Source organism: Aythya fuligula, chromosome 26 (assembly GCF_009819795.1).
Source record: "Aythya fuligula isolate bAytFul2 chromosome 26, bAytFul2.pri, whole genome shotgun sequence".
In the NCBI taxonomy this organism is placed as follows: Eukaryota; Metazoa; Chordata; class Aves; order Anseriformes; family Anatidae; genus Aythya; species Aythya fuligula.
The window spans coordinates 4869237-4890587 of NC_045584.1; the positions used below are offsets into that span (position 1 = coordinate 4869237).

The 21351-nt window shown below is 61.7% G+C and overlaps 1 protein-coding gene across 1 annotated transcript; it reads left to right on the forward strand.

Moving 5' to 3' along the window:
• The first annotated feature begins 8507 nt into the window (after positions 1 to 8507).
• On the forward strand, positions 8508 to 19538 carry LOC116499270 (nuclear receptor ROR-beta-like). The gene is made up of 10 exons (XM_032203952.1): positions 8508 to 8514; positions 15377 to 15462; positions 15537 to 15678; positions 15965 to 16378; positions 16834 to 16955; positions 17136 to 17268; positions 18187 to 18294; positions 18620 to 18730; positions 19116 to 19228; positions 19377 to 19538. The coding sequence occupies exons 1-10, from the start codon at positions 8508 to 8510 to the stop codon at positions 19536 to 19538; spliced, it is 1398 nt and encodes a 465-aa protein (XP_032059843.1).
• Positions 19539 to 21351: the final 1813 nt, after the last annotated feature.

Sequence of the window (21351 nt, forward strand, 5' to 3'; positions counted from 1 at the left end):
TAAATGGCCTGAATATTTCATGGGTGGCTCCGCGTCGGGATGCTGGGGGGGTTCCTCAGCAGGGGACACCAGGGCCCCGCCGCAGCCCTGCACAGCCGTGGCCGGGCTGTGTCCCACACCGGCACTTGGCACCTCCCTTGGGTGGCAGGAGGGTGCCTGGCACCCACAGCGGAGGGGTGCAGCCCAGACACGCTTCGCCCTCCCCGAAGAATCTTTCACAACCTCCCCGCCCCAACACTGGTGGGTGCAGCTGGCCCCGACCCCACATGGGGCCACGCGGTGGCCTGGAAGGTGACTGCAGGTGAAGCTGGAGGGGTGGCTGGGATCCAGGTCAGATCTCCATCGCCTCTGGGAGCCTGGGAGCTCCCAGCCCGTGTCACCCGATACCTGCTCCCAACCGCATCGCTCAGGTCACCCGAGGTCCCCAAACCCCACAGCCACGGGGGGCAGCGAGGACACGGGGCTCTGGCTGTCATGGGAGGATGGGGCACGGGTGGGATCCCGATCCCCACGCAGGGACAGCTCCCGAGCCCCGAGCATGCTGCAGGGCAAGGCAGGAGCCGCGTCCTGCTCTGATCCCCTCTCTGTAAAGCTGCTGGGGCCCAATGCTGTCACCTCCAGGGGCATGAGGGACACCTTGGGGGCAGGGGCTGAGGGGAACATTCCTGCTCCCGGAGAGTGAATCCTGCACCGTCTGCCCACCCCACAGGCTGAGGACCCAGCTGCTGCTGCAGCTCTGCCACCGCCATCCCCCCCGCGCAGTGTCACATTGGATGTGAGAGGCTGACACCTCCGGGCTGTGACACCCGTGACATTGCGGGCACGTCCGCAGCCGATCGATCCCCGCCACATCCTGGAGCCCCTGCTCGGGGAGCAGCACCCGGTCCAAACCCCCAGCTAGGATGCTGACCCTGAGCTCCCGCCGTGCTCCCTATTTTGGGTGACATCGGCTCGCTGGGGGCACCCCTTCAGCACCGCAGTCCCCTACGTCCCCATCCCGTGTTTAGGGCTTCATGATGCAGGCCAGCAGCCGGTGCCTGCCTTCATCCCGCATCCTCAGAGGAGGAGGATGGGGACGCACCTGCGAGGGCAGAACTGAGTGACGGGGACGGAGAGGACCTCGCCCTGCAGTGCAGGGTGGGAGAAGGAGTTAATTCCTACACCGAAAAGCTCTTTGCCGGCATCTCGTCTCTAATGGAAGAGTCATGTCGGATTAGCGGGCGGCGGGCGAGGCGCCGCACGAGCGCCCTGCTTGCCGCAGCCGGCGTGGGGAGAGGCCGGGGAAGCCATGCGGAATGGCAGATCTGGGCCACTGTGCCAGCGCCGGCGGGGCTGCGCCACGCCGGGGACCTCCCGCTCCTCCTGTCCCCCCCGGCCGGCTGCGAGGGTGTGGGGCTTGGGCGAGCTTTTGTTCCCCATTGCGCTCCCGGGCTTGGTTGCTGCTGCCTCCCATCCTTCTGCAGTACCTGTCCTTCTGCAGCATCCATCCTTTCCTGGCACCCATCCTTCCCCGGCACCCATCTGTCCCCAGCACCTACCCATCCCCAGCACATCCTTCCCCAGCACCCATCCTTCTGCTGCACCCAGCTGTCCCCAGCACACCGACTTTGCAGTGTCCTCGCAGAGACCAAGGCTGGTTTTCCTCTCTTCCTTCCAGCCTGAACAATAATGGGGTTCACAGGAAAGGAAACCCCAAGCCCTGGTGGCCCCAGGGGCCATCTCTGCATCTCTCTCTGCGGTTCGGCGCACCGCTCACCGCTGCAATCCAATAACAGTGCCCGGGTGGCAGAAAGTGGGTCAGGCACATTGGACACCATGTGCTTCGCCTCCCCGTTCACACTCCTTATCGCAGCCCTGACGGTAAATAAACCAGCCGGTCTCCCCAGCAACCCGCGCTGTGCCGGGAGCGGAGTCCAAGGCGAGCCCAGCCAGCCGGGACCGAGCGGATGAGCGGGGACAATCGCAGGGCAAAAACCCTGAGCCCTTTGGCACGGCGTGGGGATCGGGCTCTGCACCACAGCCAGGAGTCCCTGCAGCCACCCCAGTGCCCACATCGCTCCGTCCGACACCCACCACTGGGTCCCAGTAGGGCTGGAGGGGTTTGAGACCCATTTCTGGGTGCGAGGCGGGCTCTGCAAAGGGCACTGCGTTCCCCAGAGCCACTCACTGGTTCAGGTAAAAACCAAGATGGGAAAACTCCGGAAAACTGCAATATTTCAAAACTGGTAAAAGCCCTCAATATACTGCTTTGTGATGGGACGTTTTAACCGATTCAGGGGGGATGCTCCCCCAGCTGAGCTCCTTGGAAGGGCTGCACCCATGGGCCCTGCCTGTTTGGGGAATCTTTAGGGCAACGAGGAGCCCACATGGCTCTTTCCCCACTCCCTACCAGAGGAAGCAATGTCTGAAAGCACCCCAGCATCCCTGACCCACTGACCCACAAAACCAAGCCCTCCCGGAGGGGCTGAGCGAGGGGCCGTGCCCCGATGCCCCCGCTGAGCATCCCCCCCGTGGGCAGCCCCAGTGGTCACCGGCCAGGCTGCCCCCCTGGCATCCCCCGCCCCACAAGACAAGCTGCTCAAAGATCAGCCCTTTGTTTTGTGCTTTCATATTATTTAATTCTCCTCTCCTCACTTGCACTTCAGGGGCAGTGGCTAAGCCCTGGGTTTTGCTAAGCTGGGATCGTATTAAAAGAACAGAGAGGAAAAGAGTTTCTCGTGATAAGCTGCTTGCGGTAACGGAGATGGATTTAAGGAAACTGCTCCCGTAGCAATATTATTGCCCAAATGCACCCAGAAAACGTGAAGCATCCAGGGGATGCGGGCAGGGAGCAGGGACGGCCCCAGGCTCATCCCAAGCAGGGGGACCAGGATCAGCCCCAGTTCCCACCGGGGCTGGGACCGGGGCCGGGGGCACGCCTGGGGCTGGGGCTGAGCCCGTTTGCTGGAGGCAGCGGGTGGCTCACCTGGGCTCCGGCGATATTAAGAGCTAAGTCCCCGGGCACGGCTTTTTCCAGAGTGGCAGCCAAAAAGGTGCTTACGGGGCCGCGGACGGAGGCTGCCAAGCCCTAATTAGAGGCGCTCAGCAGTGCAGTGTGCTAATACGCAACCTTTCGCCTCTGGAGGCTGGGATTTAAACCGCAGCAAAGGGGATGTGAGCACTGGAGCTGTTTGGTACAAGAAGGTGGAAACGTCCCTTCCCTCCCCAAACTGCTGCTGGGACTGGCTGGGGGGGGAAACATTGCAAACCGGGAGCTGCTGGCACTCCCTGGCTGGTTGGTGCTCAGCGTCCCCAAAATCACACCACAACCATGCAGCAGGGCCCCCAGATACACCCCCAGCCCTCCTTGGCAGGGAAAAGAAGGTGGAGGGGGCTGAAAACGGAACGAGCCCCCGCGTTCCTCCCTGCCTTGCCCAGCTCTTTCATTCTCCCTCTCTCCGCATTAACGCGTTAACTTTGGCCAGAAGCTTTTCCCACTGACCTACTGATCTTTCCTATTTTGGTCCCTGGAATTAAGGGATTGCTGGGATTAACTCACGCTAAAGCCTCCCGATCGGCTCTGGTGCGGGACACGCGGGTACCAACATAGCAGGCAGCTCTGCTGTGGGGAGGAGAAAGCCCAAAGGTGGCCGATGCTGCAGGCAGTGCCCGTGCATAGCCACCCTCAACCCCTCTAGCCCCTTTTCCTCCCATCCCTGGGTTTTCCCAGTTTTTTGTTTTGTTTTATTTTTTCTTTTTTCCTCCTCCTTTCCACCTGCAGACAGAGCTGCAGCAGCTCTGGAGCCTCTTCCCCCTGAACCACCCAGTTCCCAGACACAGCTCAGGCAGCCAGGAGGGAGCTCTTGGCCAAAAATTTGCCAGTTTGTGGCCAGTATGGAAATTCCCCCAAACACAGGCTGTCCGCCTCGGGGAACAGCCCCAAGGTGTCCCCATCCCGTGTCCCCTCGCTGCTTGTCCCCGGTGCAGGGACCAGGTCCCCATGTGTGCCTCCTGTGGTGGCAGGTCCCCAGGTCCCCGCTCGCTCGCCGCGGCATCACGTGAAACCTGCAAATTTTGTGGCTGGTGCTCGGAAGTTCAAAAAGATGGAGGTGGGGGGGGAGCAGGAACAAAACTGCTTTGAAGGTATCTGGAGATTAACTCAAGGCCAAGACGGAGGCACGGAGACTTTTACAGCAAAACCTCATTAACTGTGAGAGCAGGAGGGGGCTGGGGGGAGCAGGGAAATCTTCTAAGCAAGAGGAGAAATGTTTGATTCAGCAGAAACAAGTGGGAAAAAAGCCCCCTCGCATCCCCTCCTCTCCTCTTTTATCTGTCTCGGGAGGATCAGGGTGGAATATGCAATCTGCCCCTTTTCTCTTTCCTGTTTATCTCCTAATTACGACGCTGGAGATTCAGCGGTGCCGGGCGGGGGCTGTGCTGCCCGAGCTGGGGGGCGAGAGCCCAGGGGGGGCACCCTGGCACCGCATCCCCTCCGGGGCCGGCAGGAGCAGCATCACTCCTGCCACGAGCTGCATCGGGGCTCTGCGGGTTGGACGCAGCGTCCCACCAGGAGCGATGCTCCGATGCTCCGAGCGATGCCCGGGTGCAGGAAACATCACCCAGGGAGACGGGGGCCAGGAGGACCGGAGGCGATAACATCGGCGGCGGCGAGGGCTGCCGGGAGCCAGCGCCGGCTCCTCCGGAGTGAAAACAAAGCGGCGCCGCAGCGGTCTCCCGGCACCTCGGCCCACTAACCTACTTTGGGCATCGCCGCGCCGTGGGGACGGGGATGGGGACAGAGACTGGGACCAGAAGGGGCTGCAGCATCCCAAGCCTCGGCCACGCGCTGCCGTGTCCCCAGCACGGGGACGCGAGGGGACGTGGCCTGGCCGAGCGGTGGGGTGAGCCCCTAATGAAGGCTCAGCGGGCACTAATTGCTCAGGGCCCCCCTTAGGGTGCTGGGTGAGGCCAGGCGCCCCTTCCTTGGCCCACTGGTGGCTCTGCCTTCTAATTAGTCTCGTTATACTGCATCGCTGCTGATTAAGGGCCAGGTAATTGCTCCGGTGTTGGATGTCCCTTATAGCCACGCCGGTGCGGGTATTGCATAAGCGGCGGGCGTTACGTGAGCGGGTCAGGCCAGCCGGGGGGCTCCAGTTACACCCTGGCCCCGGATGGGCACAGGGATGGGGACAGGGACATCCCCCCTGGCCTCCAGTTACAGCCCTGGCCCCGGATGGGCACAGGGATGGGGACAGGGACATCCCCCTCTTGGGATGTGGCAGGGACCTCGCTGCTGCCTCAGTTTCCCCCTTTGCCTGGCCCACACTGGCTGCAGTGGCTGGGTCCAGGGGACAACCCCAGGCTCAGATCGCAGTGCAAAGGGGTCCCTGCGGGGGGGACAAAGCACTGCCCACCCCACCGCACCCAAGCGGCCCCCACCCCACCCCAGGGACCCCACCAGCCTTTGCATAATGAACGCTGCAGGGCAGTGACTCACGCAGCTTCGGCGGGGACACGTGCCCAGCACCGTGCAGGATTTGGCCGTCTATGGGGCTTGAAACTGAGTCACGGGGAGGTGAAGAGACCCGGCGGTGCTGATGGTGGCCAGCACCATGCCAGGGCTGGGTGAGCTCGGGGCAGCCCCGACGTGGGGCTGTGCGCATGGGGCTGCTCCCCGAGGCCGGGGCAAGGGGCTGCGGGTGCAGGAGGGGCGATGCTCGCAGGCGGGCGGAGGGGTTCGCCCCTCGCTGGGTGCGGTGCAAGCGAGAGCAAACAGTGATTAAGGAGGGGTGGTGTAATCCCAAATTCCTGCTCACCTTCAGGCCAGCCAGGGTGGAAGGAGCAGATCCTGGTGGCGGAGCTGTGCAGGCAGCTGCCGCTTCGGGATGCTGCAGGTACCATCTCCGCATGCATGGGCTGCTCGAGCCACCCACAAACAAGGCTTGGCATTGCACCAGACCCGACTGCATGGAGGGGAAAGGTTTTTGGAGGTTCAGTGCCTTCCAGTGATACCAGGTGCAAAACAGTGCTGTGGGGAGGGAGGGGGTAGTATCCCACTGGGAGCAAAATCACCCAGAGAGCCCAGCCAAGGCTTTGCCGAGACCAGGACTCAGTCATCTCAGGAATTAAATCCAGCCAAGTGCACAGGGCAACCACAGGACCCCTGCCCTACACCATCGAGGGCCCCAGTCGGGATAAAACGGGTCCCATTCCGGTGCAGCTCCACGCACACCCCAGGGGAGCAGCATCCCTCCGCCCAGCCAGAAGGGGCACGGCACAACGTCCACCCCCACAAGCGCCCACCTGGCACAGAGGTCAGCGCCGTGCACGAAGGGTTAAGGAGCCGTGGGGCGCGAGGTGCAGGCGGCGTGCGTGGGTCTGGCGTTGCTCACCACGAGGTGTGGTGCGCGCTTATGCAACCTCATAGTTTTGGGTTGCGCCGGGCACCTGGGGGATATTTTTGCTCTTGCTCTGGCGAGGTTCGGTGGCGACTGTCACAACAGCAGCAATCTCAGTGAGTGGCAAGCATCTGCCAAGAGAGGCGAGTATGCCAGGGCCAGACTCACGTGCCCTGGGCATTGCTCTGAGTCTCAGTTTCCCCATCTGTGAAACGGGGCTAATGATGGTGACCTCCTTTGGGCAGAACCTTTGACCTCCAGGGACGGCGGCAGCCTTGTGCTGGCACAGAGGAGACTCTGGCTGGGGTGGGATGTGCAGGGGGGGTGCTCACAGAGCCCGGCTGGAAGCAGAGGCTGCGAGCACCGAGGCCGCCCGTCACCCCGTGTCCCGTCCGCGTGCCCAGCCATGCGGAGCGCGGTGGGGAGGAGGGACGGAGCCGGGAGGAAGGAGTGAATCGGAGCGGCGAGAGCAGTGAACCCGCTCCCAATCGCCATCAGCACGATCACATCAGGCAGCTGCACTGGAGCGCAGCAGCAGCTCAGCCCCCGCCCTGCTGCTTGCATCCCCCTCCCTGGCCGCAGCCCCTCTACAAAGTGCCACCGCTGCCACCTGCCCTCACTGGTGCAGGGGACAAGTGCCAGGGGTGGCCTGGGAGGGTGCAGCGATGCCACGTGTGTGGCCACAGCAGTGGCTGCATCTGTGCCTGTGGCTGATGTTACCTCCATGCCCTTGTCATGGTGGGTGCCATCTCTGCACACAGCGGGTCCTCAGGCCAGTGCCACCATCCCAAGGCCCTGGGTGTCCCTGGGCACTGCTGAGCACCGTGTCCCTTACACCCTGAGCCCGGCTCCAGCTGTGGCATGGATCGATCGCCTCCAGCCCTGGGATGTGGCACCCTGGGGACTCTGGTCACCTGGCACAAGAGTGGCATTGCAAGCCCCATGCCAACACCTCTGACGCTGCACCACAGCCACCTGGCCCAGAGCCATCTCTTTGCACTTATTACAGCAGCACCTTGGAGCACCTCATGGTCCTGGGCACAACCCTGACCCCAAAATCCTTGGCATGCACTGAAGCAGGAAGAAGGAGGATGCACGGTGGGAACAGCTCATTGCCCCCAGAGGTTTTGCAGCTCTCCCAGCCAGGACGTCCCCTTGGACCATGGCATCTGCAGCATGGTGGCACAGAGACACTGAGGTGCCCATGCTTTCTACATCACCCACAAAGGGACGCAGCAGCAGTGCCTGATGCCAGCACCTGCTTTGGGGAGCCCGCCTGGAGGTGCGCGTCCCTGTGCCAAACGGGGCCGGGCAGAGAATGGTGCAAAGGGCCGCGGTGCAGTGACTCAGCGGGACACGCAGACGTCCTCGTGCCTGGGCGAGCCGGGCCAGGCATGGCCCTCCCATGGGCGGGCAGCACTGAGCACCCAGCGCACAGCACCCAACATGCAGCACCCCACGTGCAGCAAGCACCTGATGTGCACAAACCAATGTGCAGCACCAGGTGTGCAGCACCCAGCGTGCAATGCCCAGCGTGCAGCACCCAGCGCACAGCACCCGATGTGCGTCCACCACCGTGCAGCACCCGATGTACAGCACCCAGCGTGCAATGCCCAGCATGCAGCACCCGACGTGCAGCGCCCTGTGTGCAACGCCCTGTGTGCAATGCCCAGCGTGCAATGTCCAGTGTGCAATGCCCAGTGTGCAGCACCCGACATGCAGCGCCCTGTATGCAGCGCCCTGTGTGCAGCACCCTGTGTGCAGCACCCGACGTGCAGCACCCGATGCGCAGCACCCAGCGTGCAATGCCCAGCGTGCAGCACCCGACGCGCAGCGCCGAGCGCACGGCGGCGGGGCGAAAGAGGAGGAGGAGGAGGAGGAGGAAGGGCAGGAGGTGGGGCTTGAAGTGAAACCGATTTGGGGGGGCGGTGCCGTGCGGGCTCGTCATGTGAACGGCCACATGCTCGGGCAGAAGTGGGTCAGCGGCGCCGCGGAGGGGCAGGTGCCAGAGCCTCCGGTGCCTCCCGGTGCCTCCCGGTGCCGCCGCGCTCCGCAGCCACCGGCCCCGGCCCGGGACCCCATCGCCGCCCCATGCGCCCCCCGGCGCGCCCCTGAGCGCTGCCGGCCACGATGCGAGGTGAGCCCGGGGCTGGGAGGGGGCGGCGGCGGCGCGGGGGGGGACACGGGACAACGGCAAAAGTTGGCCCCGGGAGGGAGGGGACCGGGACGCCCCGCGTCAGCCCCGCCGGAGCGCAGCGGGGCGCAGGGGGCCGCCGGCGTTTGCCCCGTCGGGGGCACGGGGGGACGTCGGGGAGCACAGGGGAGCACGGGGGTGAGGGCACCCGGGACCCTCCGGGGCCGCTCCCGCTGCTCCCCAGCTCCTCTCCTTGCCGGCGGTAAAATCCTTGTTTATTTCGCTTCGTTTCCCGACGCCGGCTCAGCCCCGCGCTTAAGCTTTTCCTCGCCCTAAAGCCCCTTAATCTCCCCGGCAAGATGTTGTTCCCACCGGGGCTCGGGTTAGTCCGGCCCCCCCTGGCTCCCCGCAGCCCGCTCTGGGTGCCCTCGACCCGGCAGCGGCTTTCTCCCCCCCCCGCATCCACTGTCCCGCACAATTCCTTCTCTCGCTCAGTTCCTCCTCTCACCCTTTCCTTTGCAAAGCTGGGAGGAGGAGGATGGAGGGGAGGAAGGCTCTGGCGGGATGGACGGTGCCCAGGGAGGTGACGGTGACGCAGTGGTGGCCAGACCTGATGGGAGCGTGGCTGTGCCACGACACCCTTCAATAGGATTTTTTATTTTCCCCTGGTTTTCCACCACCACTGGGACTTGTCTGAAGTTGTGCCGTGTGTGGATTTGTGTCTGCTGTCTTTGTGCCTGCGGGGACGTGTGTCTTTGAGCTCCTCAAATTGGTTTTCCTTCCTCTGCGGTCTTGTGTAACGGAGCGCGTGGGGCTGGCGAGGACAGGGCGAGCCCCCCGCGTCCCCTTCCTGCCCCGCCACATCCCAGGATTTCACCTTTATTAGCACAGAGAGAAGCATCAGCACCCGCCTAATTGATAACAGTACTGGGCTCTTACGTAGCGCTGGCACAGCCAGAGCCAGGCTTAATTAGCAGCTAGGTGAACTTTTCCTTTTTTTCCTTTTTGCCCCCCAATTACTGCGTGTTGGCCCTAATTAAGGGCCAACCCCATGAAGTCAGTGTTTCCCCCATCAGGCGTTTTTCCCGCATCCCTGTTGGGCACGGGGTCCCTGCCTCTTGCTGAAGCCCGCATGGCGACGCTGACTTGATTCAATCTCCATTTCCTTCCCCGAAGCCGCCGCTCTGCCCCTTTCCCCGGGGCTTACGGCAGCTCCTCGCCTCGGTCCTTCCCGCACCGCGGCTGCGCCAGAGGCTTTGCCTTGTATAATCCTATAGGGTTTCCAGCTCTCCCGATCGCTTGTTTTGCAAGCGGCATGGCTCGGAGCGTGCGGTGGCTCGGCAGCCTTTCCAACTTGTCCTAGTGACCTAGATCTGTCATTGGAAAATCAGCGAGGGCGGAGGAGGAGCCTCCCTGCCCGCTCGGGCAGCGTGCGCACGCTGGCATGGGCAAGGACGGCGGCACCCGATGGCCTTCCATGCGACGGCTGCACCCGCGCCAGGCGGGATCACCCTGCCCTTCGCCATCCAAAAATAAGGCGGGTGGGGAAGGCGGCTGCTGGCAGCTCATCATCCTGCGGGATGGGTTTTGGGATCCTCGGGTGCCGGATGTCCCCGCAAGGTGCAGGAGAAGAACCCTGGTGGGTTTGTGTTAGTGATGCTGTGGGGATGAATCACTGGGATGGGGCCATGCCCCATGTCTGTATGGCACCAGCGAGTGCTTCGTCCCAAGGGTTTTGTCCCCAAGAGCTGACCAGGCCCCAAAGTGGCTCTTGGGCATTGAAGCAAAACAGAGAGGTGGTGGGGATGGAGGCACCTGGGACCCTGGCACTGGGGTGGGCGAGTCCCCGATAACCCCAGGGAGCAGCGGCAGTGGTGCCCGGAGGGAGAAAGCGCAGGGACGGAGCCACTCATCCCCGCAGCGGCGGGTGGCAGCGGATGGCAGCGGGTTAACCCCGCGGCATCCCCACCTCCCCGCCGGGTTTAACTTTGGACTCTGCAGCGGCTATTTAAAGAGCTGCTAAGGTCTAAATCTTGCCCTGTTTATTGGATGCACCAGCTCTCTCCACCTTTATTTAGCCCCACGGAGATAAATCCCCCTCAATTTAGCTGCAGGGCTGGAGGGGGGGCTCCCCCGCCCCAGCCTGGTGTCCCCCACCCGGGGCGGTGGCAGCGTGGGTCCCGTTCAGATGTGGGTCCTGCTCAGATGCAGCAGCAATGCCACCGCCTGCACCAGCCAAGGTGCAAAGTGCTGAGCCCGTGGGGTTGGGCTTGCAGCAGGGCCGGCACCGTGCCGGTGTTAGCGAGCCCACCGGCTGTGCAGCTGCGATGAAGGCACCGGGGTCGCCCCGAAGGCAGAGAAGCACATCCGAACCCTGCTTTGCCCCCTCCCAGGACCTCCTGCCGCCGAAAGTTTCCACGAAATCTCTGCTAATCGGTTAAGAAACCCGTTCCCACCTCCAGCCTCACAGTCGGCGCAGCGCCAGGGTTGCGTAACTTGAGTTTTCCTTATTGAGCCGGATCAGTCGGCCGCGCGGTGATGGTGGTGGTGACCCCGCGGCCCGGAGCCCACACTTTGCTCAGCGTGATGGGGCTGTGCCAGGCGGGTGCTCTGAACCACCCCAGCCCATTTGGGGTCAACCACAGTATAGGGATGCTGATGGCCAAAATGTTTCATTTTATTTCCTTTTGCCGGGATGCTGAAGGTGCTGGGTGCCGCAGCTTTGTTTACAAACAAAGCACTCGGCAGATCTGAGCAGGTGATAATTCCCTGCATTTATTTTTTCCGACACTCCTGCCCAAGGCCGCCTTCACCTGATGCAATCAAGGCTAATTACTCAGGGAAGCTCAGCAGCATCCAGCGCTTGGCCCTGGGGGCAGTGCTGGGGTTGGAGGACAAACTGGGGACCGCGTTGGTCCAGGGGTCCCCCGTGTCCCCATGGAGGGAAGGAGCCGCTGCGTCCCTGTGCTCTCAGTGGGGATGGGGGGAGCTGCTAATTACCACTCGCTTCCCCTGCCCGGAGGTGCCCCGACCAGCGCATCACATCGATCGTGGCAGCGGTATGGGGCACAGACCTACTTTCCCAGCAGGTTCACTGGGTAATGAGCCCGGCGCTGCAGAGGCCGCGTGCCCCACACGCGGTGCTGGAAAACAAGGGGGTATCTGGGGCAGGGGCAGAGCCACCCCCAAAATGCCTGGAGCCACCACCCAGCCATCAAGGGACACCCGTGCTCTGGTGCTGGGTTTGCTGCCATCACTTCATTTGGACCATCTGGGGAGAGCGGCCACATCCTGGCCCCTTGCTGTGGGTTGAAGGATGCGCTGGGCTCACCCTGGGTACCAGGGCATCTTCAGGCTCCTCTTGTGGGGGTTGCAAAGACCCCCCCAGTACGCCCAGGAGCCCTCGCTCCCCAGCCACAACCATCCCTCATTGATCTGACTTGAGGGGGGGCAGCTCCAAAAAGGCTCCAGGTCTCGGTGCGGTGCTGAGCTTCTTGTGGTGCCCCCACCCCGGCAGGGAGAAAATAGAGGAGAGGGGAGGGGAGGGATGGGGCCACCGTGGCCGGGTCCTGCCACACGCGCCGTGGGGCCAGCCTGGATTTAGGGTGCGATGCCCGCCCCAGGGCGGAGGAGAGGGCGGGTGGTGCTGGCACGGGGTGGAAGCCGAATCCTGCCCCGGGGAGGGCGGCTCCGGCTCTGCCGAAACCGTGGGAGCCGCCTGCCCGGGAGGGGACACGGGTGACGCGGGGCATTGGCCATGGGGACCGTGCAAGGCGTCCGCTGCAGGGACGGGGAGGTGGCACCCGCGGGGTGCTGCAGCTCAAAGATCCTGTGTGAAGTGGCAGCGGGTCACAGCCCACCATGGGCACAAAGTGTCCACCTCGCTGCCACCCCGGTGCTGCCGCGGTCCCCAGCCTGCAGGAAGGGTTAATGGCCGCGGCCGGCGGCGTTACACAAGCGCGGTACAGGAGCAGAAAGTGTGTCAGTGGGACAGGAGGACTCCAGCAGCGTGGGCTCGAGGGATGGACGCGGGGCCAATTGCCACCGTGTGGCTGAGCCCGATGGCCGGGTGGTGGCACTTACATAAGGGACAGCCGGTGGCAGCGGGCCTGGAGTTGGGCAAGAAATATTTACAGTGGGAGGAGAGCAAATACCGCGGCTGGGACATTTTAATTGCCAGCTGGGAAATTTTCTTTTTAACCCTTTTTTGCTTTTTGGCCCCCTTTTAGCTTTTAGCCCACGCAGCCCGCTGTGTTGCTGCCTGGGCAGGAAGTTTGCTCGCCCCCACCCCAATAAATCCCTCTCTAGCCCAGCCTGGCCGGGGCGTGCTTGGTGCCAGGGCTGGGGAGGAGGAGCTGGCATGGCCCTCGATGGGGAAACTGAGGCATGAGGGGGGGGCGGGCTGTGGTGATTCAGCCAGGGGTTACAAACAGAACAGCAATTAAAAGCTGTTCTCAGATTTAATTGCCATCACGCCGGAGTTACGGCTGCATCTCCACGTCAGTTATTTGGGCCTAACGTCCCATTAGAGGGTCAGGTGCTCGCTGTGAGCACACGGGTGTAATTAGCAGGATGCCGTATTCTCGATTACAGCCTGAAGATGCTCGTCACAGCCATAATCGCTGGCGGTTTCTCCTTTAGGACCATTTGGAAAATTTGGGGTCAGGAGGTGATGCTTGGCCTGGGGAGAGCCCGGAGCACATCATCCCCTCTGCCTCATCCCACTAACGCCGGAGCTGCCGTTCTCGGAGGCTGCATTTTTCAGTTTTGGTGTGCAGACAGGGCTTGGGGCCAGGGTTTAGCTGACACCATCCCACAAAAGGAGAGCATTTCTGCCAGCAGGGAGATGCTGGGGCTGGCAGCGAGGGCTCCCCGAGCAGCACCCAGTGGCCACGGGCACTTGGGCTCTGCCCTGTGGGCTCAAGGACCACCCTGAGCCCGGTTGTCCCAGTGGGCACACGGTGCCGAAATCGCTGAGGGCCGGGTATCGGCTGCGGGCGTGAGGGCGAGGCGAGATGGAGGATGCATCACCCGGGCGCTCCCGGCGGCTGCAATTAACGTTGCATAATGAACGCCGCTTCCTGCCGGGGGTGGCACCACCTCTGTCTGTCCCCCCGGCCACGGTGGTGGCACCGCCTCTGCCCCCTGTGACGCTCTTGGGGTGTCGGGGCAGAACAGGGTCCCTGTGGTTTGCACATCGCAGCGTTGCAGGAGTGGAGGCAGTGGTGGTTTGTTGGGCACAGGTTGCAGCAGAAGATGGGAAATTTGGGGTTGTCTCGGTCACTGGAGGCCACCTGCGGTGGTGGCCGCGTGTCACCATCCAGGTGCTTCAGTCAAAGGGGGTGATGCCATGGGGTTACCATAGGGTCCCAGGGGTTACAATGGCAGTGAAGAGGTTGAGGGGGCTGGGACTGGGCGCCTCACACCGCACCTGCCTGCACATCATCCCTTTTGGGAAAAGCCCTAAAATCACCCTGTGCCTTTGGGGCAGGATCTGACCAGAGCACTCGAGGTCAACGGATGGGGGCCAGCATCAGCCCGGCTGCCCCACTCTAGGGGGAGGGCTGTGCTGACCAAGCCCAGCCTCACCCAAACCATTGAGAGAAACTGGGACATCTCTGGCCTCCGGGTCACTGGGTGAAGGAGGCAACGGGCAGGAACACCAGCAGCAGGGCTGTCACCCGCGGAGGCATAGCACAGCACGGGGACGAGCCCAATGCCTCACAGGAGTGTGGGGACACGATCCTGCACGGACACAGGGGTGAGACCCCGCTGTGCCTCATCCCAGCCTCCAGCCCAGCGGTGGCCCATCAGCAGGCGAGCGGCGCTCCTGAAACCCCAGCGCAAGCCCAGCGAGCACAAAGTCAGGCGGTGCCGTGGGGATGTAACCAGCCACGTGCAGCCCCGCACCAAAACACAGCCTCCCGCAGGCTGGACTGGGGTGGCTGTCGGGAGCCACCCCCGAAACGCAGCCCTCGATGAGAAATGGTTGCTCGGAGGGTTGGAGAGAGGCAGAAGGGAATTACCCACACTGGGGATTTGCACAGGCCCAGGAGATTTTAAATACCCATAATCTGGCCGCGGGGTTTATTTTGGCGCGGCGGCGGCTGCACAGCACCCTCGGGGGCGCGGGGGCCGGAGCGGGGATTAGAGGGTGCAGCGATGCCGGGAGGCACGTAGGAGAGCTGGGGGGGCAGCGCCAGCCCGGATCTGGGGCAGCTGGAAAATGAGGAGGATGAAGCCTATTAGCAGCTCAGTGCCAGCGAAGCAGAAGAGGGGAGGGAAGCGGATTTACGGGGGGAAGGGGCTGGGACCTTGAGCCAGCGGTTGCTATATCGGTCCTCGAGCTGCCGGGGGGGTCTGGGTGGGGAGCCAGGTCCTCTGCTTGGGCCGGACCCCCGGGCAGAGGGGTGCCTGTGGCTGCAGGGATGGGGATGCTCCCTGTGCCTGGGGTGTCCTTGGTGCTCCCTGCCCCCCCCAGCATGCACACATCAGGCAAGAAATAAGGGGAATGATCCCAAAACTGAGCTCAGGGAGGGCTGGTGTACAAGTACTCTGTGCTAGGAAAGCCAGAAAAAGCTTTTCTGCCCATCTCCTGTTGTTGGAGAAGACGGAGGACCCCATGGGAGTACCCATGCCCTGGGTGGGCCTTTTTTGGGGTTCTTTCCAAGATGTGAGCATCACTGCAGGCTCATCCAGGAAGGGGCAACCTGTTGTTGGGTCCGGCCCTCGGATGACACGGCTTTGCCTCAGTTTCCCCAGCAGCCACAGAGCTGTGGCCGTCACAGGGGTGGGCGGTCTCCTTGGTTCAGTGTCTGCCGTCATTAACCCCGTGGTTTTCCCCCCCCACTTTCCTCCACCGCAGCCCAAATCGAGGTGATCCCGTGCAAGATCTGCGGGGACAAGTCCTCGGGGATTCACTACGGCGTTATCACCTGCGAAGGCTGCAAGGTGAGCACGGCTCGGGCCGGGCGGGTGCTGCCGTCCCACCGGGCACCTTCCCAACCCGTTCCCGTCCCTTGCAGGGTTTTTTTCGGCGCAGCCAGCAGAACAATGCCAGCTACTCCTGCTCGCGGCAGAGGAACTGCCTGATCGACCGCACCAACCGCAACCGCTGCCAGCACTGCCGCCTGCAGAAATGCCTGGCACTGGGCATGTCCCGCGACGGTGAGTCGCGCCCGGGGCTGTCCCCATTACTCCTGTGGAGGCTCGAGGCTGCCAGGGCTGGAGGAGAGGGCATGTGGAAATGGGGAGCGAGAAATGCTTTGGCATTTCCTAAGGGGACAATTCCAACTGTTGCTGTTTGCTTTAAGCCTTGGTTTGGGGCAGGGGATGCATCCAGTGGGGCCCCCGTGCCAGTCAGGGCTTCTAAACCCTGCATGGTGAGCTGGGACCTGTCCTGCCCTGATGTGGTGACAGTGCCCTAACGTGGTGGCATTTTCCTCCCCATCAGCGGTGAAGTTCGGCCGCATGTCCAAGAAGCAGCGGGACAGCCTCTATGCCGAGGTGCAGAAGCACCAGCAGAGCCAGGAGCAGAGCGGTGGTGCCAAGGATGAGCCCGAGCCCCTGAGCCGCGTCTACACCACCAGCGTGAGCAGCGGCCTCTCAGACCTGGACGACATCTCCACGCTGTCGGACGGGCTCCTCTTTGACTTCCCCCTCACCCCCGATGGCAGCAGCACCTACTACAACCTCGACCTCCTGGCCTCGGCACAGCCCTCGCCCGACCAGTCCAGCCTGGATGTGGCTGAGGCCACGCTCATCAAGCAGGAGTCCCTCTACGAGCTGATGCTGGAGCCGGCGCTCTTCGCGCACGGTGCGCTGGAGGGCGGCCAGCTGGCTGCTGACATCTCTGTCCTTGAGATCGGTGAGTGTTTGCCCAGCCCCGGCACGGCACCGGGCATGCACAGAGCTTGCAGCCCCGGCATGATGCTCAGCACGGCGTGTGCGGCACCGTGCTCAGCACTGCACTGGCAGGACGCATCCAGCCTGGGGTGCAGCGCTGGGCACGCACGGTGCTGGGCACGCTTGCAGCAAGGGGCAGACCCAGCCAGAGTGGCCCCGGGTGCTTCTTTCATCAGGCTGAGCACTGATGGAGCTCGGTGCAGCTGAAGTCATGCAGAGCATCCCCTCCTCTGCCCCTCGGACACCCAATCTGTCCTCAAATCCTCATGCATGAGCCCCCTCTCCCCCTCCAGCCTTCAGCTCCAGCAGCTCCCGGGAGATGCCCAGGCTGGGCTGGGAGGGAACAGCACCAGCACACAGGGACAGCAGGGTTGGCGGTGTCCCCATGGCTCACCACCCGCTGCCACCTCTTTGCAGACCGAATTGCCCAAAACGTGGTGAAGTCTCACCTGGAGACCTGCCAGTACACAGCGGAGGAGCTGAAGCGCCTGGCGTGGACGCTGTACTCCCCAGAGGAAGTCCGCGCCTTGCAGAGCAAGGTGGGCACCACGCTGTGAGCGGGTCCTGTCCCGGCTGTCCTAGTGCCACCTCTGCCCGTGGGTGGCACTGCACCAGGGAGCACCCCGGGGTCCCTTCCCTGCCCCGTGCGGTTGGGAGGTGGGAGGACAGGGGTCCAGGGCGGCAGCGAGCCCTAAAGGATGTCCCCGCTGTGCCCACAGAGCTGCGAGGCCATGTGGCAGCAGTGCTCGCTGCAGATCTCCAACGCCATCCAGTACGTGGTGGAGTTCGCCAAGCGCATCGACGGCTTCATGGAGCTCTGCCAGAACGACCAAATCATCCTCCTCAAAGCCGGTAAGAGCCGGGCCCCCGGCCGTCCCCAGCGCCTCCCCCAAGCAGCAGCCGCCGTGCTGAGGGCAGATCCTGTCTCTTTTCTCAGCTGATGCTTTCCTCTCGTGCTGTCTCCTCCCAAGCTTTCCTGAGCCCCCAGCCTCGCTGCTCCGGTTGCCCCCGGGCTTGGCTCAGGGGGGTCAGCAGCATCCCTGTGCCAGGAGGGGTCTGCACATGGCACCGGGGAGGGAGGCTCCCGGGAAGCCTGTGCAAGACATGACCTCCTCCAGGAAAACCCGAAACCTTCGGGAGGAGAGCATTGCAGAAACCAGAAATGGGATGGTTGGGCTTTTTTTTGTGTGTGTGTGCGGTTTTTGCCAGTTTTCATAGGAGCACAGCAGTTTCTTCCCCAGGAAAAGGGGTACCAAACACAAAATGAAGCAGGGAGAGAGAAAAGGAGAAGATTGGATTCTTCTCCCAGCAAGGGACTGGCAGGGTGCCACACTGCAAGGCTCAGACCTGGCCATGCCCAACACATGGGAGTTTTAACTCATTTCTTCATTTCTTCCTTCCATTTTTTTTTCTTTTTATTTTGTTTTCACCCTCTTCTCTCTTGGTGCTCCACCATGACATTGATCAATCCCTGTTTCTGACTGCTGAATGACTGGATAATATTTCCCTTTGGTGAAATATTGTGGTCACAATTGAAAACCAAAATAAAAAAAATATGGGGGAAAAAAAACAATAAACCAACAACCAAACCCAAACCAACAACCCAAACCCAAACTGGATTTATTGGAATAACCATTGTGCTCTTGGAAATGAACAATCCGGACCGCAAACTTGCACTGGGGGCTTTTCTCTTTCTTTCATTTGGTCCTGGGATGATGGAACCCCCCCTGCCCTCCCCTCCCTCGTCTGCTGTCTCTCTGCCTATGTCAGGTTGCCTCGAGGTGCTCCTGATCCGCATGATCCGCGCGTTCAACCCCTTAAACAACACAGTGCTCTTCGAGGGGAAATTCGGCAGCATGCAGATGTTCAAGTCACTCGGTAAGACATGCTTTGCTGCCTCTCTTTCGGGGCTTTCCTGTCCATTTGACGCCCAGATGGGGCTTGTCACCACGTGAAACTGGGACAGATCCCAGCAGGGCTCAGGAGCAAACTGAGGTGCCGTGGGGACAGGAGGGGATGAACACCCCTGCGTTTGCTTCTGGTGCCCACCGTGGCTGGTACCTGCTTCCCATCCTATCCCAAAGCCCAGCGATGTGGGCGATCCTCCACCCAGGGACCATCTCCTCTCCAAAAGCTTTCTGAAAGGTGGGCTGAGGGGTTGGGGGCTACGCAGAGCCGTGACACCCGCTTCTTCCCCCATTAGGCTGCGACGACCTCATTGGCGCCGTCTTCGAGCTGGGGAGGACCCTGTGCCGCCTGCAGCTGTCGGACGAGGAGCTCGCCCTCTTCACAGCCGCCGTCCTGCTGTCCCCGGGTGCGTGGGGACGTGGGGGGGACGCCGCAGCCGGGACCGGCCGGGGGTTTCATGCCAGAGCTGGGGAGAGCTGACCCTTAAATGCTGGTGTTGCTTCCTTGGTGGATGATTGGGGAAAAAAAAGGGCATCTAGAAATGATTAAATAAAATGATTGGGAGAAAAAAAAAAAAAAGACATCTAAAAAGGTGTCTGCCAGGCCAGGTCTCCTTGGTGGATGGCAGAGCTGCACTGCCTGTGCTGCGGGGGGCATGGGGAGGGGCTGCGGGGTTGTCCCACCATCCCCAAAGCCACCCCGAGGAGCAGGAAAGGCAGAATGAGCAAGAGGTGCAGGCGCCATGCGGGGTGGGGACTGGCTCATGGCACTGACCCGGCCATGTCCCACAGATCGCCCTTGGCTGACGGAGTCCAAGAAGGTGCAGAAGCTCCAGGACAAGATCTACGTGGCCCTGCAGCACGAGATCCAGAAGAAACACTCCGCCGAGGACAAGCTCTCGAAGGTAGCGGTGCCAACGGCGTGGGGAGCCCTGCTGGGCTGGCGAGCGGCCATTTTCTGTGGGGATAACACGGCCCCAAGGGAGGGGGAACAGCAGTGTGCGGGGTGCTGGCTGGGAACCCTGTGTTCACCGGCTCCTTCTTTCCCTGCAGATGGTTTCCAAGCTGCCCCTGATGAAGACCATTTGCAACCTGCACTTGGACAAGCTGGAATTTTTCCGTCTCCTGCACCCGGAGACGGCCATGAACTTCCCACCCCTCTATAAGGAGGTTTTCAACTCGGAGCTTCAGTACAGCGACCCGCGGGAGAGCTAAGGCTGGGAGCCACCAGCCGCCTCCTCACTCCCCAAATCTGTGGACGAACTGAACTTCAGAGGTTTGGGGCGGTTTGTTTAAGTCAAGTAATCAAACCCAAGACAACCTGGGGGGGCGGGGTATCTCCCCAGCTCCGTTTCCTTGCTGTGGATTGCAATAGCTCTTGAATGTAAAGCACCTTGAAGGAAAAGCAAACTGACTTTGCCATACTAATGAAATGAATGTGAAATCTCCGCTCGGGAGAGGAGATGCTCCTGTAAGTGGCAAGGCACCGACTCCTCCCTGTGGTGCATGGATCCGGGGGAGCGCACTCCACAAGCACGCTGTTGTGCTCGTGGCACGGTCCCTCCCGCGGTTCCAGCTGCACTCTGTCACTGATATTATTTTTTTAATTATTTTTTAATTTTTTTTTTTAACCCAAACACAAGGCATGGGATGAAGAAGGGGCAATGCAGACTCATCGGGACAGGGGTGAGCCAGGCGGCTGAGGGCAGCAGCCGGCTCCCAGCTGGACCTGAAGAGAGGGCGCAGGCAGAGGCTTCACTTTAGTCCTTCTCCCATGGGTGCAGCCTAAGGAGCTCAGCCCAGAAAGACCCAGCCATGGCTGGGGGGGTTCAGCACAGGATTTTGTTGCAGAGCAGGCTGCTTGGAGGGAAAGGAGGCCCAGCGCAGTGGGGGAGAAGTTTTGCAGGGTCTCCATGCCCTCCATCGAGGTGTTTGCCCAAAGGCTGGGGCTGGGTGGCTGAGCTGCCCCCTCCCCGGTCTGGATGGCTTTTCAGAGCACATTTTTTTGAGCACCCGAGAGGGGCTTTGCCCTTGTGATTGTGGCCAAATCTCGGCTCCTGGCTGCTGCACCCCAGAGGCAGCCACGTGCCGCTCCCTGCGTGATGCCGTGAGTGGCGGCTCTTTCAGGTCCTGGCTGTCAATTTGAGTTTTCTTATTGAGACCTTTCCAAATTCCCTGTGGCTCAGCACCTAGAGCAGGTTCTGTGGCCTTTCGTCCTCCTCCCAGTCTGGAGCTGGAGTCCTGCTGCCGTGTCCGCAAGGAGCGCTGCCTCTGCCACGGGTCAAGCTGCACCCAGGGATTTCCCCCTGGGAGCTCTCTAGAACTGTTTATTCTCTGCTTAGCAGAACCTGAGGGCTTTTTCGGGGCGAAATCTGTCTTCGGGGACAGAGGGAAGCAAAAGATCCTTATTTTTTTCCTGGGAAGCTGTGCTGCTCCGAGCTTGGGAGGCCCAAAAGGCAAAGAAGGGACAGTTTTGTGGTGTGATGCCGGCAGGGTCACTTGAGGGGCTCTCTGGCCAGGCTCTGCGTGTGGTTTTTTCAGTCCCTGTTCCTGCTCCTCCTGCAGTGAATGCCAAAAGCAACAAGAGAAAAACCTGCTACAAGGCAGCCCTGTTTTCTGCTGACAAAGGGCTAAAATCCCAAGCTCCTTCTCGCTTCCTATTGATTTCTCATGCGTCCAACCACATCCTCTGGCAGTTTGGATCATCACCGAGTGTGAGCCGAAGACCTTCATTTCTGTAACTGCACACCCTAAACCAAACGAGCAGCTTTCTTAGTGATGTAGGGGATATTCATGCTTTTAGTTAAAAGACCTCCTAGGGAAGAACATGGACCAAACTCGATCAGGGAAGACTCGCCAGGAAGGCGAAGGGATTTCTGCTTCTGTGTGAGGCCAAGACAAACTTGGGACTGTGCTATTCCCCGGCAGCTGCCATCCACCACCCACAGCTGTGCGCTTTCTGGTTTTGTTAACCACCGTCTGAGCTGATTTTTGGAGCGCGTTGGAGTTCATCAGCCTCGTTTCTCTC

Bases quoted from the DNA above. Each gene is read 5' to 3' on its own strand.
- LOC116499270 (XM_032203952.1), top strand. The intron at 15,679-15,964 runs GTGAGTCGCGCC...CCTCCCCATCAG, and splicing joins ACTGGGCATGTCCCGCGACG to CGGTGAAGTTCGGCCGCATG. The intron at 19,229-19,376 runs GTAGCGGTGCCA...CTTTCCCTGCAG, and splicing joins CCGAGGACAAGCTCTCGAAG to ATGGTTTCCAAGCTGCCCCT.